At 46.5% G+C, this 26,477-nt stretch overlaps 1 protein-coding gene across 2 annotated transcripts in view; it reads left to right on the top strand.

The window, feature by feature from the left end:
• PPA2 (inorganic pyrophosphatase 2) overlaps nucleotides 1-26,477 on the top strand; it is a 72,861-nt gene that overhangs the window by 15,349 nt on the left and 31,035 nt on the right. For both annotated transcript variants that reach the window (XM_046656015.1, XM_046656014.1), the window contains exons 3-6: nucleotides 4,731-4,784; nucleotides 6,180-6,299; nucleotides 13,381-13,467; nucleotides 18,886-19,012. In XM_046656015.1, coding sequence (XP_046511971.1) covers nucleotides 4,731-4,784; nucleotides 6,180-6,299; nucleotides 13,381-13,467; nucleotides 18,886-19,012 — 388 coding nt within the window. The remainder of the gene's footprint in view (nucleotides 1-4,730; nucleotides 4,785-6,179; nucleotides 6,300-13,380; nucleotides 13,468-18,885; nucleotides 19,013-26,477) is intronic.

Below are 26,477 nucleotides of genomic sequence, written 5' to 3'. Positions count from 1 at the left end.
TGATATTGCCGTTTCACTTTTTTTCTTCCAGTAAATTATACGTAACATAAGATTGACCATTTTATTTACTACACTTGTGTAAAGTGTCTAGTTCAGTGGCGTTAAGTACTTCCACGTGTTGTGCAAACATCGTCACTGTCTGTCTCCAGAACTTTCCCATCCTCCCAGACTGAACTCCGTCCCATTAAACTGACTCTCCATCCCCTCCCCCATTCCCTGGCACCCACTGCCTGCTTCTTGTTTATGAACCTGACTTTTCCAGGTACCTCCTTACCATTTCATTTCATAAGTGAAAAACCAGAGAGAATCAGGAAATGAACCCATTTTAGTAGCAAGTTGTTTATCATGGTAGATGGTCTAAAGTAAAGGTACTTTATGAAAATAGGTCAGTTTATTATCTTTTTATTATAAGGGAAAAGATGGTTTGAAAGGCTGTTTAGGAATCCAGGAACAAGCCTTTTGGGGGTAGAGGAGAAGGAAAAAATAGTTGTACCAACTCTGTGCTAAAATAAATATGTTCTCAACACGTCTTTCAAACATGTGACTGTCAAACCTTTCTTAGCTCTTGACCAAGGACCAGACCGTTCGATGGATGTCTCACTTCTCTGCTCTCGATGCCTCTTCCTCCTGCTGGTGCCGGGCAACTTTCCTGCTGTCTTCCTCACCTTGGTCCCTCTTCCCAGCCTTGTTTCCATCTATTCTCTACTCCAGCTGAAACTTACGACCCCATCCTTTGAATCCACTTCCACACAAGCTGTGGGGCTGTTTCATTCCTACCATCTTTGCCTGCCATCTTGTATTTTCCTGAACTGGTGTTTGTCAAAATGGTCCTTAACCCGTCTGCCTTGGAACCACTTGGCGCACTTGTTAAAGTTTCAGGTTCCTGGCCTCATTCCGTCTCTGCCCAGTCAGAATCTCTGCCTGGTGCGGACTGGTTAGTCTACATGTTTAGCAGGTGTTCCAGGGCACTCTGCACACCCTGGAGTTTGAGAACCACTGCCCCAGATGTTGGCTGAATGGACATTTGGGGCTCAAGACTTTATAGGCTCCTAGAGACTTTGTGCGTTAACCCAGAAACAGTTGTTTTAGTGGGAAAAATATATTCTAAATCCATACAGCCAACTTAAAGTTTAATTCTGAGAACGTGCCTGATTTGAGTTTTTGATTTTTTTAAATTCTCTTTCATGTCCCCTACCCGCCAGCCCCTGGCAACAACTTTTCTACTCTCTGTTTCTCTGAGTTTGGCTTTTTTTTTTAAAGATTACACACGTAAGTGAGATCAGACAGTGTTTGTCTTTTCCTGTTTCGCTCAGCATGATGCCCTCAAGGTCCATCCATGTTGTCGCCGATGGCAGAGTTTTTCTTCCTCCTGGTTGAATAATATTCCACTGGGGCTTACATACCACGTCTTCTTTATCCGTGCATCCATTGACGGACACTTAGGCTGTTTCCATATTTTGGCTGTTGTAAATAGTGCCGCAGTGGACTTGGGAGTGCAGATACGGCTTCAATATCCTGTTTCCATTTCCTTTGGATATATACCCAGAGGTGGAATTTGCTAGATCATATGGTAGACCTAGTTTTAATTTTTTGGGGAACCTCCATACTGTTTTCCATGGTGGCTGCACCAATTTCCATTTCCACCAACGGTACACAAGGGTTCTCTTTTCTCCACATCCTCACCAACACTTACCTCTTGACTTTTTTGAGAACAGCCATTCTGACAGGTGTGAGGGGATATCTCATTCTGGTTTTGGTTGCATTTCCTTGATGAGTAGTGATGTTGAGCATCTTTTCATGTACTGTTGCCCATCCTTATGTCTTTTTTGAAAAATGTCTATTCATGTTTTCTGCCCATTTTTTAATTGGATTGTTTGTTTTTTTGGTGTTAATTGTATGAGTCCCTTTGTATTTTGGCTATTAACCCTTTATCAGATATGTGATTTGCAAATATTTTCTCCCATTCAATAGGTGACTTTTCATTGCATTGATGGTTTCGTTTGCTGTGCAGAAGCTTTTTGGTTTGATGTTGTCCCACTTGTTTTTTTTCTTTTTTTATTTTTTTACGGTGGTAACATTGGTTTATAATATCATATAAATTCTGGGTGCACATCATTATATTTTGATTTCTGTGTAGACAACATCATGTTCACCACCCAAAGACTAATTACCATCCATCACCACACACGTGTGCCTATCACCCCCTCCACCCTCCTCCCTCCCCCCTCCCCTCTGGTAACCACTAATCCAATCTCTGTATCTATGTCTTTGTTTGTTGTTGTTTTTATCTTCTACTTATGAGTGAGATCGTACGGAATTTGACTCTCTCCCTCTGACTTATTTCACTCAGTGTAATACCCTCAGGGTCCTTCCATGTTGTCACAAATGGCCAGATTTCATCCTTTTTTTTGACTGAGTAGTATTCCATTGTGTATATATCCCACTTGTTTGTTTTTGCTTTCCTTGTCTTTGCTTTTCATCCATAGTTTACTTGATGCCAGATCCATAGGTTCCTTGATGTTTTGAGAGTTAGAAAGAGGAAAGAAGGGTGATTTCCTCCAATTTTTTTCTCCAAGTGTATACAATTTACTGACTGCTTTTTTCATATCTTATTGGTTTTCGTTTGATTTCTTCAATACAAATAGAAGGGAAGAATGGAGAGGAAGAAAAGAAGTGAAGGAGGCCCACACCTGACTTTCTGAATGGCAGTGTGTCCTTTGTATCTTTGAGCCTTTCTAATAAATGTCAGCAGACCACTGTTGGTTTGTCATGAACACTGATCCTAGGATAAGCTGACTGATGTTGGCTTTGAAAAATTGCAGGTCGTGTGCATTTTAGCCAGGAAATGAAGAGCTGGCTGGAAGTGCGCTATGAGTGATCAGGGACAAATGATGGGAGAGTGCTGTGCAGGCTTCACGTTCGCACCTCTCTGTTGTTGTGGCCCAGTTCAGGTCCCTGTGAGTGCTTTGGTCAGTGTTGGGTGTGAGTCGATGGTCACTGGCTTGGTCTTCTCTGTCCCCTCTGAGTTCTCGTCCGCACACTCGTCCTCTCTTATAGCCGGGCTTTCGGGGATGAATAAATTATGGGACATCTGCCATTTCCTTAGGTTTTTCTTTTCAGCAGCTACTTCAGAGGTGTTTGAGCTGGTGCTGGCTACCTCGTGACAGAGCACAGCGAGTGGGGCTTGGCAGCAGGACCGGGGAGGCTGCCAAGGTGCAGCGAGCAGCCGTGTTTGAGCAGCGGTCCTCAGCCTGCTTCCTTGTCTCGTTGTGGGTGTGCGGCTGTGCCGTCGGTGGGCTTCAGTCTTATCTGGAAAACTAAAAACCGTCGTTACTTTTGTAACTCAATTGACATTTACATTTAATTGGGTAAATAGCATTCTTTAACTCAATAGCATTGGGTTTCACTCGGAAAGGCCCTGATACTGTTTACAGTGTGCTAAGCCAGGGGAGCTCGGCTCTGGCCGCAGGCTCCGCTTGCTTGCAGAGCTTTTAAAAGGAGCCGTGTCCCGGCTCCACCTCAGGACAGCCGAATTCAAATATGTGGGGACCTTTCTCCCTTCAGCTGGTTGAAGCTCTCCAGGTGATTTTGAGGTGTGGCACGATGGCGAATAAGTGTGTTTAATCGCTGCTTCTCAAATGATCTGAGGGGAAGGGCTAGTTTTTTGGTTTTTTCCTAATCTCTTGTGAACTGATACTTTAAAAATACAATCAAAATGACTTCTTAGAAAAGTGTAATTCAAGTTCCAAATTTTATTAATAGGCTCAACAGACATAAGGATTATTCCACCAAATTGCTGTAAATGTCTCTGAATGAACCAATGGCACTCAGCTTGCAGACCAGCCCTGGTCCGGGTCCAACTTACAGAGATGTGTTCAGACCCTGCTCTGCCGCCATAAGCTGTTAGTTGCTGACGTCAGAATGCCATGCAGGTCAGCTCTGACTGTAAGACTGTCTCTTTGTGAGGCCAAACTGTAGGCAGTTATATGCTTAAATTCCTAATCACTGTGGGAAGTTATTTCCACTCACCATTGACTGCGCATCTGCTTTGCTTTAAGCGCTCTGCCGAGTTGAGAAGTGGTGAAGGGAAGCGGTGTCCTTCTGTGACTTCAGGGAAGCAGAGGTGTCTGGACAGGCCAGCTGAGCGTAGGAAGGCCCCTCTCCAGCTCTGGGAGCTTTACAGCTGCCTGCACCGACAGCCTTAGTCTCACCTTGTGATCATAATGCTTGCATTTAAATGCTGTTTTATAATGTTCAAAATGTTTTATTTCATAATTTTCTGTGTATTTTCATTTAAATTCTGTGGTTGATCTTTGTACCAGCCTCGTGTGCCAAGTCGGGCAGAGGTTGTCACACCGCCTCGCAGACGGGAAGGGCGAGGCCCTCGGCCTGCATGGTGGACCCCGTCTCTCTCTCCTATTTTAGTTTGAAGAGAAAACCTGAAACAGTTTCCTGACTCTGTTCCAGCTGTCACTGCGAGGGAAGGTGTTTCCAGAAAGGCAGCAACTTCTCTCCCTGCAGTGGAAGGGATGTGATGGCCTCAAGGCTGCTGTGTTTTAACGACTTCTCTAATTTTTTGCTAGAAATTTAGGGCAGAGACAGATGTGTGATGCAGACTCTAAACATTTTTTGTGGGAAAAAAACTAAAGCATTCTTGTACAGGAGATAACTGAAAAAATAAAGGATAGGTAAAATTTTTCAATTTTCTGTCTTTGTTTTTTTCACTGCAGAATTTGTTTAATATGGTTGTCGAAGTGCCTCGCTGGACAAATGCGAAGATGGAGGTATGGAAACATTCTGTGATATCAAATGGAAATGATAATCAATAATGATATAGAACTTTATTTCAAGTTGTTTGCCATAATATTTTGAATTTGGGATGGTTGACAGACTTGTTTATAATGAAACGTTCTTGTGAACTTACTTTGAATCTAGTTTCAAAAAGCAAAATATTATTTAAAGCTGAATGTACACTTTAAGGAGAGTGTTTTCCATTTTTGCTTGTCTAGTTTGTTACACACACATTTGATTTTCTTTGACAACTCTGTCCTGTAAAGTGACAAATATTTTCAAGGTTTATTAAATAGAGTCTGAGATGTATTTTGTTCATGGACACAGCGGAAACGTGTATATTTGGGGCTGATGGCAATTTTAGTTTCTAAGGACTTTGTTCTTCTTTAGATTTTTCTCTACCAGGAATGGCAGCATTTTCCTGGCCAGCTCTTGATTTATGAGCTCTGTCTAAGAGCATCTTCTGTTCCCCTGGTTAGCTCTTTTTAGTCGTTTCCATGAGGCATGAGCCTATCAAGAACTTCCCTTTTGCTTTTCAGAATTTTATTGTTCCATCGTCTTAGGTAAGATCACGTACGTATAGTTCTGAGTGAAATTTAATTTATGCCACTTAATTTGTTAGTTACTTAAGCCTTCTCTGACAACTTTGGATGTGATGGCAAGTACTATTTCAAGCATTTAAGAATTGTTATATAGGTGTATATTTTTCAGAATTTATGTTTGGAGAGTTGTCAGTAATTTCACCAGGTCCTGGTCATATCTTTGTGTTGATATTTTAGTAGGAAAGAGTAAAGATCCTAGATTCTTCTTTTGGTTTTGTTCAGGTGTAACGTTTCATTGTCTGGTATTCTCTGTCACAGTTAGGTCCAGGATCAGAAATCTGAGCTTCTGCCTAACTTAAGCAGTGTTGGTTCATTCACACATGGCTTCAGTAATTTTTGTTTTCTTTATAGGATAGGTTTTTTTCTTTTTGCATGGCAATTTGGATACGTTTGATAGAAAGGTAATTTTGAAATGAAACCAGTTGGTGAAAATCTTTGAGGTAAATTTATCATCACAAAACTGATGGTAAAAAGCCCAAGATTAGTAACAGAAAGCAAGCTGATGAATCTTTATCTTGCCATTTCACTCATTTTATTATTTTCATTAGAAATAATGAGTGCACTAATGATAGCGTACCTAAATAGTTCATCGGATATTTCCTTTCCAGACAGTTTTTCTTACACAGGACTGCAAATTAGAAATAAGAGCTGGCTGAATTTATTTTAAAGTATCTTTGATCAGTATGTTGGAATATGAAGATTTAGCTGATAATAGCAGATTTAAAAAATGCGGTTTGGATATGGGATTCCTCATTTCTCATCCCCCTTTTTCCGTGATCTGCTTAGATTGCCACGGAGGAGCCGTTGAACCCCATTAAACAGGATTTGAAGGATGGCAAGCCGCGCTTCGTGGCGAATATCTTTCCTCACAAGGGTTATATATGGAATTACGGCGCCCTCCCTCAGGTAACGTTTTTGTTATAATGGTAGAATGTCTCTGTCTTCTGAAAAAACTGCCTTGTAAATCCTGTGAACTACGTGAATTTAAACTGGTTCTGAGGACATGTCAGTTTGAGAGATTTGTACATTTAAAGTTTTTTAATGTGGAGTTTTACTGTGTCAGTAAATTCAAACGATGTAGGCGTCCGCTCGGGGTCTTGGAGGTGGTGCATAGAGCACTCATGGTTGGTGCTCTGAGCATGGTTCTTCTGGGCTTGGCGAGTCCGAGGCCCTGCCAAGTGCTGTATCTGCTTTCTCTGCTGTCACTTCGTGAATATACACTCACACGCGAGAGTAAGGATTTTATTGTTTAAACTCCAACAGATGAATCTTTTTTCAGATCTCACTGTGGACTGAGTTAGGTGATTAATTATCCACTATTGTGAATTTACACTTTTAAGTGGGAGGCGTGAGGACGAAGGGAGCCCGGGCTCGGTGCCGGGAGCCGCTCCTGTCGGAGTCACACTGCTGTCGGCCGTCTCTCCTCCTCCCTGTTCGTTCTCTTCTCGTGGTTCCTTACTCTGGACTCTGGGAAGTCTCTCTCCTTCCAGATTATTTAGTGAGAAAAACTCAGAATACGCAGAATCCAAAGTCTAGGATTTGGGGACAGAGAGAAGAGCCTGCCTTTATGTTTTTAAAAGCCATTTGACTGTCCATCTATCTGGATATTTAATTGTTCTATTTTTATTTTATTAATTTTAATATTTTACATGAAATTCCAAGATGCATTTGGGGAAATAGCTGAGAAAAAGGGGTCTTGCTTTATCCAACTTAAAAAAACAGCTGCCTATGTAGAATAAACCTGCACAGGAAAAGAAAAAAGCATGTTTTCTAAAGAGTGAGGCTGCCTTAGACGCAGTTGGAGCACCCACGCGGATGTGTTCTGTGAAACAGGCGCTGCTGAAACGGGGGCTGAAGGAGGGGGTCTGACTCCCAGCGCCGCAGGCAGACATGGGAGGACCTGCAGTGAAAGGTGGAGGCATTTTGTGAAGCATAGAGGATGCCGTCTGCAGGAGAAGACGTGTGGACGGGAGGAGGCCAGAGAGGCCACTGCGCTGAGACCGACAGACAGTCGGAGGCATGGAGGAGGCAGGGGGTAAAGTTCATCTGTTTATTTTATTAAACACTTACTAAGGATTTGTGTGCCGGGCAGCACGTTAGGTGCTGGGCACACAAAGAAAAAGGAGATGTAAATACAGATCCAGGCTGCGTTGTGAGTGGCTAATGTGGCTGTTGGAGCCAGATTGCTGCTTTCCAGTACTCTGCCTGGGGACGTCTGTCCGTCTGCTGGCCTCGCCGTCCTCCTCTGTGAAGGAGAGACGATAAAGCACCTCCTGCGCGTGGTGCTGAGGATGGGTGAGTCCTGCACCTTCATCTCAGAACAGTGCCTGGCGGAGGGTGGGAGCGTGACCTCGTTGTTGCTGCTCCTGGTTCTCTGAGTGCTCCGTGCTGTTTCCTTTAAGGAACATCACTGAGACCAGAGGTTACAGGGGAGCCGAACGGGCGCTGCAAACTCATCTACTCGTTCTGAGCTTTTGTAGTTGATCTCTTCAAAGTCCTGACAAGGTTTTGTCCTCCTCTGGAAGCGTCTGAGTTTTCAGGATGCGCATGTCTGCTGTCATCTGTCTGTTGGGCACAGTGGCTGTCTTTAGTTAACAGAACTGGACCGCAGCGGCCTCCTCGCGCCTGCCCTCACTCCTGCCTCCTGCGCTTCCATCCTCTGCCCAGCACCAGCACAGCACTGTGCAAACAGACAGCTGCGCACGTCGTGCCCCTGTGAGGACCCTCCTCAAAGGTTCAGTAGCCAGTGCTGAGCAGCGCTGCTGAGAGAACCAGAGAGAACACCCTCCCGTGCCCCCAGCCCTGCGTCTGCCCCGCCGCCTGCGCCAGCCCGCCTGGCAGCGTCCGTCCTTCCGCCCGACTGCCTCAGTGCTGCCGACTCCCTGCCGTTCCTGCATTCAGGGCACGTGTTTTGAGAGCCCGCTGTTGGCCAGGCGGGTTCTGAGAACTGGAGGTGAAGTAGTGAGAACAGTGACACAAATTCCTCTGGGACTTTCCTTCTGGGCAGAGAGACAGGCCAGAAAAAGGAAACGTACACGATGCATGGTTTGTCGGGCGGCGGTGAGTGTGCTGGAGAGAAGTGGGGCAAGGAGGGGGCTGGGTGGGGGGCTTGTTGGGGTCAGACAGGCAGCAGGCCTCTGCGAGAAGGTGCTTCCTGAGCGCAGACCCAGAGGAGGTGGGGGACCAGTGGTGTGGACATCTGGGGGACCCAACCAGAGACAGTGAGCACAGACAGCGTGTGGAGAGGGCTCAGCATGTTTCCCAACAGACGGGGGCAGTGTGGCCTGAGCACCAGCGAGGAAGACGAGCAGACCGGCATTCTCTGCCACATCTCTGCAGGAGGTCTTCACTGTCTTTTTAGACCCAAACTGCTCCTGGCCGGTGTGAGTGTGTGAGTGTGGTAGTCCTCAGCACAGAGTCCACTGCAGACTGCGTGGGAGTTACTTACCAAACGAGAATAACTGATGTTATTAGTAGATTAATGTTTATAAGAAGTTGAAGTTAGGCCACTCGTTTCTGGGAAAGGATAACTGTACCTAATATCTTTTCACTTCGTAGTCAACGATAAGACGGAGTGAACCTGTTAAAATGCAAGCCGCCCCGGATCCGTTTGCGTGTCTGACCTCGTCTCCAGCTCCCCCGTCCTCCTCCCCCTGCTCCTTCGCCCCCACACTGGCGGCTTGCGGATCGGTTCCTCTGACCCTCCGGGCACACCCTGCATCTGACCGACCTTCTGCGCACTGTGTCCTCCGGCTTGGAACTCTTCCCCGGGTCCCGGGTGTGCACACAGCTCGCCTCCCTTGCGACGTCTGCCCTGAACATCCTGTACGACTCCAGCCCGCCTCCCCCGGCCCACTCCGCCTTTGGTCCTTCATTTTCTTCCCTTTGCCGTGACACCTGCCGACGTCCAACATGCTGTATAACTCAGTTATCTGTTAATTTGTTGCCAGCTTCCTCGGGCTGGGATGCTGGCTCTGTGTGGACAGGGAGTCTGTCTCTTGTTCACAGATGTCTTCCAGCTGCCCGGCCTGCTCCCTGGCACAGTGTGGCTCATCAGTCGGTGCTTGTGGAATGAGTGAGTTCGTGAATGCGTTGCGTGTGTGGCATTGGTCTCATAGGCATGTGTGGGTATTGGATTTTGCTGTTCTCTTTCCGTCTCATAACAGCAGAAGATTAGTTCAGAGAAGGTACCAAGCCCGCCGTGCTGAGGGGCGTTGAAGCTGCAGAGCCCCGTTCCATAGCCGTCTGTGCTGAGCTGTGGTCCTCAGGGCATCCTGCATCAGGCCGTCGCTGTCCACACGCTTTAACCTCCATGATTCCTCCTGCCCTGGCACTGATGCTTGCTCAGAGTTTGAGTTTGGCCTGGGCGGAAATCATCTTTGTCTTCCCCCAGTTGTTCAGAATTACGCATCTAATGGGTTATTCAAGGGTTATGTCTTTCTGGGTAAATATTCAGAAAACCTGTTGGATAATGTTACGGGACTGTAATCACAGATTCAAGGTTTCTTCAGTCTTAATGTGATGTTGTTGTGTTTATTGTTTTGAACTTCGTCATGAATTTGGGTCATTGACCCCACTGTCATGAAGTACCACTTACTAGCTTTTAACCTGGGACCAGTGGCTGAGCCTCTGCAGGCCTATTGTTCCTCTGTGTCATCAAACCACTCGCCCCACAAGGTCACCGTGAATAGTAAGTGAGACCGTCAGTGTGTGGAGCCCCACAGTGAGTTTGTGTTGGTGCCACTGTCGCTGCAGGCATCAGCTGCTGATGGTGAGACAGCTGGCGGGGCATCTGCTCCCACTGAAGCGGGCAGAGTACATGCAGAGGCTGAGCGGGTCTCCCCTCCACTGGCATGGCCATGGGGGTCCCGATCAGTCAGGAGGTGACCAGGGTCCCTATCAGTCAGGAGGCTGTTCTCCAGAGGCGTTGGATGCACAGCTCTGTGCAGTTCACGGGTTTTCAGAGGCTAAGGACCAGTGCGTGGTGATTCCAGACGGGGATGGGCTGATGCTGTGGATTGTAAGGTGGCAATCTCAGACACCTGCACGAGGACGGGTAGGGCTGGATCAGTAACCTGTGTGTTCTGACTTATCTGTTTTCATAGCTCTATAGCCATCCTCTCTATGAGTTTAACACTATTCATATTCCTGTTGATAGGTTGTTTTTAACTATTTTTTAATGCTTTTCTTGGGCCCATGCTAAAATTTTCTGTATTTGTAGTATATATAGGTGTATACTCCTGGGTCTGTAGCTGAGTCAGATGGCTAAATTGTGAGTTACACACCCATTTTACTTTATGAGGTGTTCCCAAATTGTTTACAAAGGAGTTGGAGCCATAGGCACTCCTGCCAAGCGCCTGTCGGGTGCAGGTGCCTCCGTCGTTTCTGGTATTCGGCATTGTCAGATTCTTAGGTCTTTGCAATGGTGTCTCCTTCTGGTTTTAAGTTGGGTCTCTCCCGTCACACTGGGCATCTTTTCATGTATTACAAGTCTTCCTGTGCCCCTTCTTTGATTTCCTGTTCTGTCTGCGGCCTGTTTTGTGTTGGGCTGCCTTTTTTCTTGTCCGGTTGTGGAAGTTACTTCTAAATTCTGGGGGGAACAAGTATGACGGTTTGGCGTTTCTTCTTCTGGATGTTTCTGCTGCAGCCTGCCTGCTTTCCCGTCCCTCGCCTGGCTGTGCACATGAAGCTCCACAAGAGGGCGAACTCGGAGCTTTACTTTGTCCAGGTGTCCTCTCCGGCGGTTGCTTGGAATGGTACCTTAGTTTCAAGTTAAGTTAGAAGCTGTTTCGTGTGAATCTGTTTGTAGTGAGAACCGAAGCCTGTGGATATAGCGTATTAAGGGCAGGCCTGGAAGTAGAAATGCCAGCCTGGTGCCTTACTTGTGAGGGGATCATGAAGAACTGGCCCAGAAACGGACACCATCGCATCGTGTGGCTTAAGAATTTTGGACTCGCATGCATATTCCCCAGCAGAAGCAGCTGAGTTGATAGGTGATACTGAACCTGGGGTTCTGAGGGGATGTGGACCAGTCAGTCAGCAAACAGAAGCCCCCGCCAGCACCATGGGGGGCAGCGCCTGTGAAGATGCTGTCCTTCTGGTGCAGGAAGGACTTTGTTCTGGGTCGCGCTGCTGGGGCGGGCTGAGTCACTCGTGAGCCCGAGACCGTCCCTCCCTGCTGGTGTCGTGCGGTGAAGAGGGACCACTGACGGTCATGGGACTCAGGCAGGGCGTATCCAGCAGCTGTCTCGTGTAAGCTGTTCCCTGACAGGAGGGGAAACTGAGGGCTGGGGTTCGTGGCTGAGGTAGGCTGGGGTCCGGCTGTTCTCCTCGGGGCCAGGGTGGCTCCTGCTCCTTCCGAGAGGGGAGCGAGCTTGAAGGGGGTCAGAAGAGGATCCCTGCACTAGGATGGAGGGGCCTCGGCTGCCTTCCTTCTGCGTCTGGGTTTTCTGATTCCAGTTGGAGCTCAGTCCCGTCTTGGTTTGTCCAGCGCGTTTAGGTGAGTTTTGTAGCATTTGTGACAAGTGCTGTGCCGTTTATTAACACGGCGCAGTGACCATCCTCTACATCTCTGTTCCTCACTCGTGGCCCAGAGAGGGTTCTCCTCGAGTCCTGAGCGCGTGCGTGTCCTGGAAAGAGGAGGCAGGAGGCCGTGGGGGGTGGACAGTAGCACAGGACAGAACTCCAGGAAGAGGGCCGTGAGACAGAATACGGTGATCTCTGGAGGTCCTGGCCATTCCGTTGCTGCCGTTGCCAGAATTCGGCGTCGTGACATCGTGGGTTCTCCTCCCGTGGCCTCCGTTTAGAGCTGTGAGCGTGGGCAGTTTACACTCTGGGCTTCAGTTTGCTCACCTGTAAGGTGAGGTTGTGAATCATGCCTTCCTCCTGGGGGGTGTGGGGGTGCCGCCTGGAAAGCCTCGCTCACCCACAGCCAGTGTGGCACTTAACGTTATGTTTATTCTTCTTATATTTTATTTCTAATATTGGGGAGTCAAATGTTGTTGGACTTGGTTTACTGATATATATATATATATTTTTTTTTGGTGAGGCTGGGTCAGTTTATTCTTGAACATACTATAATTAAGGCCAGAAGGCAAATACTGGAGTTTATCTAGGGTTAGGTGTAAGTTAGTCCATTTTTAATTATCTGTGTAAATGAGAGGGACCAAGCTTGGATAATCTGAAGTTGTAGATAGCAATCTTGAGATGACCCGGTCTCTGCACGTGTTAGAGTGTAAATCTGAGCAAGCTCCCAGTTCCACTTAGAATTGGGCGGTTCTGAGGCTTTTTGGGAAGGATAGTGTGTAGGGGATGTTGAAACTTGATAACAAGTGTCTCTTATGCTGTTCATTTGTAAAAATGTCCCTGTGTGTACTTTGTGACCAACAGCCAGAGTTGACACTTTTTTGTGTGTTTGTCAAGGTCTTGGGATCTGATGGCAAAAGTAGAGGATTTTTTAAATGGAATGAAATTGATTTCTCTCTTCTTTGGTAGATTCTGTCTTTAGTTTATGAAGGGAAAACTGGGTGTCTTCTAATAGAAGTCACTTAAAGAATAGGAAGTTTATTTTCAAACACTGAAAGCCAGACCCAATGTGGTTACCGGTCGGAGGAAGCTGCGATGATGGCAGCAGGGTTAGGCAGCCAGTGGGGACGCGGGCACAGACGATGGAGCATCGAACCGAAACTCCCAGTGAACCTGAATTAGACGCTGACTAAACTTGGGAGGAGCGTGTGTTTGGAAATGCCGCCCACTGTCAGATGTGGTCATGCGGACAAGTGAGACCGGCAGGGAGGAGGGCTATAAATCATGCTAATTACACCGAAGCGCAGGGAGGTGCTGGTGTGTTGGCGGTGCTGAGCCTGTGTAATTTCTGAGAATCTTCCTTGGCTTATGGCTGTCTGTAAAACTTCACAATCACGTGGAAAGAGTAAGATGTGTTACAGTGAGCATTAACCTATTTTTCTCCCCTGTCCCTTTTTTTCAGACTTGGGAAGATCCCCATCGGAAAGAGAAGAGCACGGACTGCTGTGGAGACAATGATCCTATTGATGTTTGTGAAATAGGCTCAAAGGTGTGTTTGACAGCCTGTGGCTCGAACATGTGTTCCAGGTTGTTGCGGCCACACCAGTTCAGGTCTCCCCAGAAGGCACCAGTCCTTCGGCTCTCAGAGTTCTAGCCCACTGAGCCCTGGTTCCAGTCCCTTTTCGTGCCTTTACTCCTTCTCATGCTAGGGCTTGGTGAAGTGCAGCCACGGCGGGTCAAACCTCTCACGGCCGGTCTTTATAAATAGCGCAGCTGCGCCCGTGGCTGACATCCTGTCTGTGGCTGTGCGTCCCGGCAGCAGAGCTGAGGAGGTGGCAGGCGTGCAGTCTGCAGGTCTCAAGCATGTGCTCTGAATCCTGAATATGGTGGAAGGTTTGCCGAGTGGTCCTGGGCTTCCTTGCCCATCATCCAGACAGGAAGTTCACACTGGTGACACAGCCTGCTCCTCTTCTCTCTGCCTGCCACCAGCTTGCCGGGTCCTATGGGGAGGAGCAAAGCCTGCGATGCCATGGGTGCTGCGACCCGTGGAATTTGGGTCTTTGATCGATTCTTTCTTCTATTTTCTGCTGTACTGTTGCTGGCATTTGTTGTTCTCTGTGGACGTCCTTGCACTTTGTCTTCCCTCCCAGCACAGTGTCCTGTCTCTCATTTCGTGGAGCTCCTGGAAACCGGCCAATAAGAGCTTGCCAACCTTGTCCCCGTGGACGGCCGAGTAGCCAGTGCCCACAAACGTGCCTCTTCCGTGCCGTCTGTGACCGCAGGAGCTGTCTTCTTACCCACAACCAGGGCCCCTGCTCCTGAGGGACAGTGTCTTCTCGTCCCTCCTGCGCTGCGTTTGCAGCCGCGTCCTCGGGGCCCCTCCCTGGCGCCTCCTCTCTCCCCTTCGAATGAGATTGTAGCATCTGCGCATGCACTCGGCTCCTGCTTCCCACTTGTCTTCAGTCCACTTCACGTTGTTTCTGTCCCCGTCATGTCGGGAAGCTGCCCTCGCCGAGGCCCTGGTAGCTCTCCATTAGCCGAGGCCACAGGCTGTGCGACAGGTTCTGTCTCGCTTGAGCTCCCCTGGCCTTTTATGCTGTAACCGTGACTCCCTCTGGAACCGTCTCGTCCCTTGACTGTGACTGACTCTGGTACCTTAGATGTCCTCTCATTCTGTTCTCTCTTGCTTTCCTCTGAAGGCTCCTTAAGCACTGGTCAGGTTGAGTGCTGGGCCCGTGTCCAGCTGCTGTCCTCATCGGGAGCTCCCTCGGTCATCCGATCCTAAGCACGTGGCTTTGCTCTCCGACTGGTCGCCCCAGCTGGGACCCATACACGCAGCTGCCCATGTCCACGCTTGGGTGTCTCCCAGGCGTCTCCAGCTCCTTGTGTCCCAAACTGAGTCCATTATTTCCTCATCCCAGGGTGGTCAGGCTCAGTGAGTGGCGCCTCCCCCGACCATTCTTAAACCAGGACTGAGGGGTCATCCTTGGTGGTTCTTCTCTTTATCCCGTAAATCATGGAATGCCCGTTCTGTGGTCTAAATAGCCTTCCCGTCTGTGTCTCCCGTTCTCAGTGCAGCGGTCTAGCGCCTGCTGTCTCTGACTTGAGTTGTCTCTGCTCCTAACTGGTTTCCTCCTGTCTTATTTTCCCGGCCATCATTGATTCCAGGCTCTTGTCCAGCCCCACTCTGCTGGTCCCTGACCCCGTCTTCTGTTTCCCTGTTCTCCTCGTGCACTCCTCGTTTGCACAGTGGCTCCAGCTGCACTGATCTCGCGGTTCCTCTGACATACCTGCTCTTGCTGACATCGGGCCCTCACACCAGCCGTTCCCTGCGTGTGGATGGAGCGTCTTCCTCCTCCGCTTTTTTTCCCTTACCCTCCCCTGCGCACCCCTCAGACCTCAGCTTAAGCATCGCCCCCGGAGTTTTCCTTCACCCTCTGTGGACTGACAGAGTGGCTTTTTGTTATGCGCTCTGCTGTCAGTCTTACTGTCCCCTCTGATCACAGGCCTTGCTGGGCGGTGGTCAGCTCAGTGCCCGCACCCAGGGATGCTGCGGTTGGGAAATTCTTCTAGTTGGGATCAAGTCACTTCTCTCTGGAAACTCACAGCACTTCTGGGCTTCTAGAATATTATTTAGCACATAGTTGCTCTGAGTCTTTGTCACTTTGTTCATCGACCATGTTATTTTGTTACTCTCTCCTTTTCTTTCTCTTCCTCCTCCTCCTCTTCTTCATCCTCCTCTTAGACTTTCTCGTCCATCTCTTGCCCTTTGTCCTTGGTCTCCCACCTTGTCTTCTGTCTTCCCTATCCATGCTCTCCCCCTGTCTTCTTTCTCCTCTCCCTCTCTCACTCCTTTCCTGCAGGGGAGACCCTCATCCTACACACATTCCTAGTTTTACACACAGATGGGGTAGATGGGACCACCCTGTGCAGCATCCCTGGCCTCTTCCCACTGGATGCAACAGGCTTCTGGTTGAGGTAGCAGTCCCTGGTTGACGCTCAGCAGGTTAACAGGGACCTAGTCCTACAACTGCGAAGAACGGGCTTGAAGGGGATTCTTCCTTAGAACCTTCGATCAAAGCCCAGCTGGCCAACACCTTGATTTCGGCCTTGTTGGGCCGCAAGCAGAGAGTCTAGCCGTGCTGTGCCTGGACTCCTGGCCCGTGGAAGCTGTGAGATGACAGATCTACGCTGCTTTAAGCCTTTGGGTTTGTGGCAATTTGTTACGTGACCGTAGAAACCTGGTGCACGGGGTGACAGCCTTAGCAGTTTTACTCCCTGTGGTTTTCTTGTATTGGTGGGTCCAGTGGAAGTCTTGCCTCCTTCTTCAAATTCTGAACCAGTGGAGAACCCCTGTTGTGGGCATCAGTGTCCTCCGCTCCTCCCAGGCCCCCGGGGTGAGCTGCCGACAGGGGTGAGCCGATAGGTCCACGTAAGAGCCAGAGAGTAGCCGTGGCTGTCTGTGGAAGACCTTACGTTCTGGTCTATGTGTCCGTCATTTCTTTGCTCTTGACTTCAAGGAATAAGTACCGTGGTCTCCATTTTACCGTTGAGAAACCGAGTCCTGGCGCACGATGTGAAGTCGTTTGCCCAAGGTCGCATCTAGGAGTGGTGGAGGACGACTTCAACCCCATGTGTTTGTGACTTAAAAGTCCTGTCTTTTGAAATCTTTTCCATAAATAGCTAGAGAATTCGGTGATGACCCTAGTGAGATCCTGCCTATAGCCTTGAGGCGTGCCCGTGTTCTTGGTCCAGAGTCGTTCCACTGGTCTTCAGACGTGGTGGACTGTGGTTCCCAGGCAAGCGGGGCCAGCACGGGTTACGCACGCTCAGTTCCTTGGAGGGGTGCACTGATGGTTTTATGACAGAACTGGGAAAACAGGCTTCATCTTACCGCCGAGCAATTCATCCCTTTAGTTGGTGAGACCTGAGACAATATTTAGCAAATATGAAGCGAGGACTTCGTCGCCATCTAAAGAATAGGCCTTTGTTGGGACTGTGCTCCTGGCCGTGCATGGGGTCCTGGAACCGTCTGGGGAGGAAGCCCCTTCCAACACCACATGGCGAGGGGAGGGAGCAGAGGCCTGGAAGCTGGGGTGAGGCTGAGGACCACGCTCGGGAACCTTGAGGGGGTTCAGTTCCTTGAGGGCTTATGGACTGTTCTTTTGGTGTCTAACATTCTATGTTCCGCATAAATTTGTTGAATTGATTTAGAATGAATTGACTTGTGTGAAGGGGGCCAGTTCATAAGAACTTTGCCTTTTGTTCCTAAGCATCTTATCCTGAGTTTTTGGTCTGATTGAGAGTTTCCAGTGTTGAAAGGTGTTATGACGAGGCAGTGGTTTGTCTGAGCCCTCTCTGTGGCTTTGGACGTCACAGAACATGTGTCAGTGTGATGAAACAGATCCCCAGTCACGCTTCCTGCTTGCCCTGTAACCATGACAATCTCAAATCTGCTCTTATGTTGTACGAAATTTCAAAGTAAATTAATTTTTTTAAATAAAAATAAAACCATTTAGAGTGTGCTTTTTAAACTATGTATGATTCCCAGGAATTCTGATAGACACTGCCGCCCCCAGAGTCTCCTGCAGTCCCTCTGCTGTGGCGCTGTTCACATTCTGGGTGACGGTTCTCTCACAGGGCCTGTCCTGTGCAGCCTCCCTGGCCTCTCCCGCCAGATGCAGGCGATGCCTCCCCAGTTCTCTCAACCAGCAGTGTCTCCGCACATTGCCGATGGTCCTCTAGAAGACAGAGCTGCCTCTGGTTGAGAGCCAGTGACCTAGTTTATCGCTGAGTTGACCAGCGTAGCCAGCCTTTCATTGGCAATGATGTGATAACTTAGAATTTGAACATTGCTGTTTGACAAAGGCTCTCCTGGCGTGAAGTTTGTCTCCCCAGCAAGGCTGCAAACCTTTGAAAACGGCGACTCTTTCTTTTTATAGACACGGTGTCTGATGTAGTGTTGGGTTCTTAACAGAGCCTGAACATGTGGGGTCTGGTTAATGTAATTGTGCATATTCCCCTAAAAGTGAGATTTCAGTTTAGTTCATAAAATCACACTCATCTGTTGTGTAAACTAATCACAGATTCATGCAGATTTATGTTAAGATTTTAGAGTCATTTGCAAATCTTCTGAAAGGTTTTTTTGACTTTACGGTTTAAGATCTGTTTTTTCTCTCAAATAATTTCAAGACACAAAAATGACTTTCTTTTGGATTCCTTGCTTTCCAAGTGTAAAGCTGCGTTTTGCGTCATGAAGGAATTTATTCTGAAGCGTGTGTTCAGATTTCAGCGTGCGGTGAAATTCTCTAGCCGACTAAACCTTTAAAAGTCAAAGGATGTGGAAGGACTGATGCATATGAATTTGGCATTGACTGCTTGAAGGAACCCCTGAAATAACCTGCTTTAGCTGTGGAACGCCTGCTTCAACATCACGCTATTTCTCGGTTTCTCTTAAAGTCTTTTAACAGCATTTTATGAAACCTGTTTTGTCTGTATCTTTAACATAGTCATAATCTTTCCTTGTCATTCATTATCTTCTTAAGACTGTATTCTGATATGTTAAAAATGTACATTTCACTAGTACCTGAGCATGTGGTTTGCAGAAGAGGTACAGTGGAGCAATTTAAAAGGCTGCTCAGGTCTCTTTTTACCCCTGAGCCGCAGAAGCCAGGTTACATCATGTAGTGATATACGTGGGTTTATTTTCTGTTTAGTGTGAGTTTCTAGGCCTCGTATATTAAATTTCAAGATCTATAAGCAACATCAATTTACAAAAAGGGATCAAGATACTTAATTCTAAAAGGGGTATTATAGAAGGCTTTATGACTTTTTATGTTATTTTTAATTATTAAAGCTTTATTAAATTTTAGGCTATAGCGCCTTTAATCTTTCATCTGGATTTTTACAATGTGTGAGTGCACTTCTCCAAAGCCTTGCAAATGCTGAATTTCTTTTCACTTTAAAGGTTCTTTCTCGTGGAGAGGTTATTCGTGTGAAGATCCTTGGAATTTTGGCTCTTATTGATCAGAGTGAAACAGATTGGAAATTAATTGCTATCAATGTGAATGATCCTGAAGCCTCAAAGTTTCATGGTAAGTCTGTCACTTTCCAGAAGCAGAAGTCAATCAGCGTGCCATTGGAATTGTGAGAATATAAAGGGGCTCATGTGAAGCACAGTGTATGTATTTGGGAGTTAAATTGATGTGTTTTGTCTTTTTTAATCTGTGTGCACGGAAGGTAAAGGCAGTCCGGTATGACCGTGTGTGAGTTGTGTCATACTGCCAGGAGGAACGCGAGGAAAGGATGTGCACTCAGATGATGCTTCAGACGAAGGAAGGACAGTCTGTGGGCTCCCTCCCCTCTCCTCCCTCCCCGCTTCTTCTCTTTCCTAAATCTCTCTTGTTCACTGAGTAACAGGAAAACAACTAAGGGGGGGTGTTCATCAGGACCTGAGCTGTTTCTACCCCTTGTTGTATTCTGCCTTGTACAAGCGAAGGGAAGGAGAAGTCCCTCTGACAAAGGTCTGACGTGCCCCAAATGTAAGTTGCAGAGACAGCTGTGTGATGAGGAGCCGGCCCTCCCTGAGACACGCAGACTCCAGGGTTTTTTGTTTCTTCAGACTCCAGTTTGAGCTCCAGCTGTGCTGTGTCCTACCCAAGCACTCTGGGTAGGTCATTCAAACTTTCTGAATTCCAGTTTGCTCGTCTGTAAATGGAGGTCAGTACACCTTCTTGTGAGGTCGTTGACAGTATGAGAGACAGCTCCCTTAAAGCATCTGGCCGTCACTGTTATTATTCTCGGACCAATTTTTTCCTCATGTTTGTACCCCTTTTCCATTGAGTTTCATCCATATTCAGAATCTTGGTGCCTGCTAGACCTCACTTCTTTTCTCAGCTGGAAAGTAGACCGTTTCTGAGGCAACTGAAACTCGTGAAACTTACACGTTAACCTCTCTTAGTTTATGTGCATTTAAAACCTTTTCTTGTGCGTGGACCAGCATGTCATTGAGAAAGGGAGGGACTGAAAGAGCACCGCACGTGTCATCTCAGAGTCACACTAAAACGTGACAACTGCAGTCGCAGTAGGAAACTTGAGTCCATAAGCCAGGTGTTTCTTACCTGTCTCATTATTTTGCCCTGGGCTTCATTATCATCATATTTCTCACATATACATACGTAAGAAGAGTAAATAAATAGCCAGTTTAAAGTGTTTTTTAAGGCATTAACTGCTCCTCAAATGAGAACTCATAATGTAATGGTGCAACAGCCCGCCGAAACACATCATCTAGCTAATTCATTTGTGATGTGGCGCTCTGAAGTCACGGACTCCGCCGGGGACGTCCCGTCACACTGCAGGGGCTGAGCCTGAGTGAAGCTGGTCGCTAGATAAACTAGTCCTTAGGTGCAGTAAACTAGTCCTTAGGTGCAGTAAACTAGTCCTTAGGTGCAGTAAGCTAGTCTTCACCCAGTACTGTTGGAGCTAGACTCCCGGCATCTGCCAAGCCCTGGTGCCTGTTCTAGTACCGTTATTCTTCTCAACTTGGAAGACGCTCTAAGGAGTTAGATAACCTGCCCAGGTTTGCGCATCTCATGGGTAGGAAGACCGTGACCTGGACTCCTTCTCTCTGATGTAAGCCATTGTCCATCGGCAGTGCTCCGCTGAGCCATTCATACTTGACCAGTAATCTGCGGTGTTTGTCACGGCAGCACTGAAACCACGTTACCTAAGGCCAGGTGCCTCCTCCCTGTTCCCTTTCCCCAGGGTTAGAATGGAAAGTTTAGCTGTCTTTTTGCTTTATTTCTGTTTGTGCCCAGAGTGGAGGTGACAGCACTTTGGGCATCTCGTCGGCTCTTTCTGCGTTTGCGGGAATACTGACGCTTATTCAGGTGGAGATAAAATCGTCAGACTATAACAGTTGAAACAAGTTGTTGTTTTGAAAGAAGAAAAGGACTGTTTTCCGTTCCACTAAAAGGAGACATGTATATATTATCTCCATCATGAAAAATAAAACAATGCTTCTTCCTGGTATGTTTTTAAAATCCTGAAGTTAAAAGACTAGATGAGTGTGGTTGCCGTGCTCTGCTCTGAGTGCTCTGCTGTCGTGGTGATTTGTGTTTGTTTCCAGAAGGAGTGAGGCCAAGGGGAGACAGGATTCTCTCCTGTGCATGCGTGTTGTTGGCAGCGGGTAGGACCTGCAGTGCTCTCTCTCGTAGACGTGGCTCAGGTGAGGCCACTTCTGAAGCCTTAAAGCGGCAAGTGTTCTGGAATACTCCTCCTTCCCTCGCCTTCAGATTGTTGTAACGCATTCACACATCCTTCCTGAGTCTTCTCTCTGCTCTCTTATTTTACAGTGCCCCAAGGAAAAAAATAGATATAGGCACAAATTGAACGGCTGAAGAAATTGTGGTGTAAATGTTTATTTTTTTTTTTTAAAAGATTTTATTTTTTTCCTTTTTCTCCCCAAAGCCCCCCGGTACATAGTTGTGTATTCTTCGTTGTGGGTTCTTCTAGTTGTGGCATGTGGGACGCTGCCTCAGCGTGGTTTGATGAGCAGTGCCATGTCCGCGCCCAGGATTCGAACCAACGAAACACTGGGCCGCCTGCAGCGGAGCGCGCGAACTTAACCACTCGGCCACGGGGCCAGCCCCTGTAAATGTTTTTTTTTAAATCATAAATCATGGAATACTAGGTGACCCTATGGGGAAGTTTTTATTTTTTTTCAAACTTGAGTCCTGGTTTATTTTTATCATACATCTCAAACATCATCCAGCTGTTCTCTCAACTACTTCAAACCAAAGATGGAGTTTCTGTTGTCCTGCTGGTTAAGCAAATTTTAGTGAACAGGAATCATTCCTAATCTTACATTGTTTCTTCCCTACTTAGCCTGTGGGTTGTCTCTTTTCCTGAGCACCTGCGAAGGAGGGGAGTCAGAGGGATGGGAACTGAGAGATGCGCGGGAGCTGCCGGGGTGAATGCTTCCTAAATTTGTGAAGGCATTTTTAAAAATCAGTTTATATGGTTTGATTACAATATTTAATAGTTTTCTCATATCATATAATTAATTTATCTTCTAAAGGTACCTAACTTATATTTCAGGAGGAGCTTGAGCATTGTAAGCACATGGCTTATTTTATATGATGTTACAAGTTAAAAATAGAACCTTGGGGGCTGGCCGGATGGTGCAGCAGTTAAGTTTGCACGTTCTGATTGAGCAGCCCGGGCTTTGCTGGTTTGGGTCCTGGATGCAGACCTACACACTGCTCATCAAGCCATGCTGTGGCAGGCGTCCCACATACAAAGCAGAGGAAGATGGGCACAGATGTTAGCTCGGGGCCAGTCTCCCTCAGCAAAAAGAGAAGAATTGGCAGCAGATTTTAGCTCAGGGCTAATCTTCCTCAAAAAAAAAGAAAGAAAAATAGAACCATGGCAGAGGTGAGGCGGCCTCAGAAATAAAGGATCAATTTCATGATTCTGAGATTTGGTGAAATGCCTCTTTTAACAAATTATGATTTTATTCTAGTAAGATAAAAGTGTATTTGGATTCATATGATTAAATAAATACTGCTAATAGATATTAAAAGTTTGATGCTATTCTCTATCTACTCTACATCTTTGAAAATTAATCAACAATCTTAATCTCAAATCAAGCAACTTTTTAAAATTTTATGTGTCCCTCCCACATTTACCTTCTGAGATTAACAAACACAGGATTTTGTATGGCGCTTTTTAAAATTATAAAAATAATCATATACTTGAAAGTAAAAACTCAGAAGTTTGAAAAAGGTGTGAAAAGGGAGAGGTGACGCCCTCCTCCCTTCGCACCCCGTCTGGCTCCTGTGTTGTCTTCCTGTGATGCCAGTTCTCCAGAGCAGTTGCTGCCCGTCTGGAACAGTGTGCTCACTCCTGTTCCTTGGTTTCTGTCTTTCCCTGGTGACTCAGGCTGCTGCTTGAAAGATTAGGAGTTCGCCTCTTGTGCCTTTCTCAGCTCTGTTCCTCGTTCTTCCTTTGTCGTCTTGCGATGACTCTGAGCGTCACACTTCGAGCTGCACCGATAGCTCCACCGATTTTCAGCAGACGCGTGGCTGCCTAGGACGCAGCTGGGTGCGTGGCTCTGCCCTCCTCTGCCCCTCGCTGACCAGCTGCTCTCCACCACACTGCGTGACAAAATTGATCACGTTCAAGTTCCCTTCTTGAGCTGTGAATATTTTTCATGTTTTCTCTCTTGAATCTAAACACTGAAAACCAATATGCGGCGTTTACAGTATCTGAATTTGTTCACCTCGTTGGTGGCACCGTTTATTCAATGCTGGGTCTCGGCCGGCTGCCAGCTGCCATCGCTGGGTTCTTTTCCTCGCCCTCTTGGTTACTGGTTCCGCTCTCTCCTAAGTTCTCTTTCTGTTTTCCTTTCTCACTGTTGGCTGACGTACGTTTTCCAAAAATTTTTACAGAAAGTGCTTGGGAGATGGATTCTCTGGGTCCATACATGTTGGAAATGTCCTTTTTTGTGTTGCTTTCTACTTAAATAACTTTAAAATAGCTAATGCAGTAACTTTAAATATAAATTACTATGTATTAACTGAAATTTTTATCACAAAGGAGTAGGTGATTTTATAACAATTTAACCATTTGTCATCTACACTTTTTGGCATTTTTATTAGATCGACAAGAAGAAAGATTAAAAATGTGTAGGGAATGATAGCTGCCTGGAAATTTTTAAAAAATTCTGTAGTTTTCTGGGGACGTGTGTAATACAGAAATTTGCAGAGAAATTTTTTTTATTATTTCCTATGCATTTTTATTGTTGTTTAGACATTTAAAAAATAAATCCCTCCTATTAATTTTCACTACCTTAAGTAGAAGAAGCTGTTTTTTGACATGGTCAGTACCTATTTTTTCTTTTTTAAAAACAAAATCTCTTTTAATTTAAAGACAGTATGTCCTTCCATGTACGTATGTTATATATATAATATTTATATAATACAGTATACACTATATATGACATATATGATATAATATGTAATAATGATATAATATATATTTTTGCTGTATTAATCCAGACTCATTTGATAAGTTATGATTCTGCAAGGAAGTTTTGAGGTTGTTTTGTTTGTTAGGAAATAACTTCTCTCATCCTAATGAACATATGTACAGACTTTGATAAAGTGTAATAAACTGTTTTAATATTCATAGTTTTTATCTTTGATATGACTGAACTGAAACTAGCCATTGCCTCAGAGAATGCATTTCAGTTAGAAAGAAACTGTGGTTGCTGGCTGTCTTTCTGTAATTTTAACGTTATTATTTAAATCTTTGAGTCTTGCCCTCTGAAACTGGAGTAGCCGCTGTGAAAATCTAAAAAAATTCTGAATAGCATTTGAAAACAAACTCCTTGTGCTCCCTGGTAGAGAATGGGCCGCTCTGGCCGGCTTGTTAGCACCTGGAGAGCACCAGGGCCATTTAACGCGCCCTAATTAGGGTCCGGGCCCTAATGCTCTTAATGGTACGTAATGGCTGGAAGAGTTAATAAGACTCTGGGACACCTGAATTGTTGCTGAGACTGCCTTGGCCATTAGGGATAATAGCCCTTGGTTATGAAATAACCAGGCTCAGAGCTTTTTAGGAGATTGAATTGCGAGGGCGTGTGTAATTTTTCTCTTGGTTAAATTAACCAGCTTCTGTATGGGGAGCTTCAGAAATCCGCCAAGCAGATGCTGGAGCCTCTTCAGAACTGCCCGTGGTCCCGAGGAGGGGGTCAGGTAGAGGTGTCCTGAGGAAGTGACTTAGGCGTGGGAGCTCCTTCAGCTTGCAGAGCAGTGAACTCTTGCTTTGTTTGGGCTTAAATAAGTGAGAACTGTTGTCTGCTGTCCTGCAATCACTATTCCTGTGCAGTCATCTTACACTTTTAAAAGATGAAAAATTAAAATCGGAACAATTATATTGATGTAGATACATCCTGGGATGAGTAAATTACATGAGTAAGAAGGGGATTATTTAAAATCAGGCACTTGGAACTTTTTCAAAGGCCGTCATCGTACGTGTCCTAAAATTATCAGTATTTGCATGTATTTCATATATGCAGAATTTCAGCTTACGTTTAGAGAAATCTAAAAGTCAAATAAAACTACATGCTGTCTTTTACGGTCTTTCCAGGCAAGAATAAACACGTGAAACTGAATCTGTTGGGCTTACATGTTCACTTGCTAAATAAACACTTCTGGTGTCCCTGTAATTATTATTTAAAAAATAAGCACATTAATAAGGTGTCTGATTTCCTTACTTCCCAAAACACAGTTCTGTCATTTAGGGAAAACATAGGGAATAGCGTTGTGGTCTTGAGGGAGGATCCTTGTGTGAGCTGTTGGAAGCAGAGAGAATGCAGTGTGTTGCGTTCTGTGCGTGTGCTCGCTGGCCCGTCTCTGTTGTCATCCTGAGGGCTGACTTCCCTGGAACCATTACTGTGTGCCAAGGAGCTGCGCCTAGCACTTGTTATGGGGGATCTGTGTGATGTTTGCACGGGTTCCAGCAGGTGTGCGGGGCTCCCTTTTTGTTTCAGATTAGGAGGCTGAGGCACTGGTGGGGGTGGTCAGTAGCTGTCTGAAGTCCTACAGGGCACCGTTGGGATCCAGGTGGACCACAGGGCCCATGCTCTTCACTACGGCATGGCATGGCCCCTCTGAGTACTGGGCTGTCAGGAGGTGCTTGTGCCTGTGGACAGTGGACAGTGCCGCTTCCTGGGAGAGCTGACCGTTTGCTCTTCAGTAATGTGGGCGTCCGTGGGATGATTTTGATTAGAGGCCCCCATAAAAGGATGGCTCTTTTGATCTTCACTCCTTTGATTTCATTAATTGGTATACCCTCTTAGGCGTGGGTGTGTAGGGGTGGGGTGTGGGGGAGGCAGCTGAGAAAGAGGGACACACTGAGTAAGAGGTACTACAATTGAGAGGAGAATTAAGTTACTGGGAATCTTTGCCTCTGTTTTGGACCCTGACCTCCTCCAGCGTTGGGAGGTTTCGGTTGTATTCCCACGATGTGGTGAAGAGTCAGGAGACCTCAATTCTAGAGTCTGCTCCTGTGTGTGTTAGTTATCTGACCTTGGAAAAGTCCTGTGACCTCTCGAGGGCTTAGGTTCTTCATCTCCGAAGTTTCAGGGTTGGCCCTCTCATCAGCAGATGATCCCAGGGGTTTTCCCATCTCTAAATTTTGGGTGTTGTAAGAAATATGTTTAATCTATTATTTTTAGCCTGTCTTCTTCAAAAGCAGAAAGATCTAAATTATCTTCAAAGTTAGTGCTGAAGGAAACATGGTTTAAGTTAAAGGCTCGTAGCCGGGTTTCTCAGGACGTTGGCACATTTTCAAGTACTTAGGGGAGCTATTAAGTGATGGAGTGGGAACCTCAGCGGAGGTCTGTCCGACCCAAAGCCTGGCACTGTGTTCTGTGCTTCAAGTTAAAGTTGGATTAGAAAAATATTTCCATTTCTGCTAAGCACAGGCACCCGGAATGGTTTTCATTTTATTGGTCATGTAAAATTTCTTGTGAATGGTAATGAATATTTTTGA

This window comes from Equus quagga, chromosome 3 (assembly GCF_021613505.1).
Source record: "Equus quagga isolate Etosha38 chromosome 3, UCLA_HA_Equagga_1.0, whole genome shotgun sequence".
NCBI lineage: Eukaryota > Metazoa > Chordata > Mammalia > Perissodactyla > Equidae > Equus > Equus quagga.
Note: the sequence above shows the minus strand (reverse complement) of the source record. Positions and strands in the feature narration are given on the sequence as shown.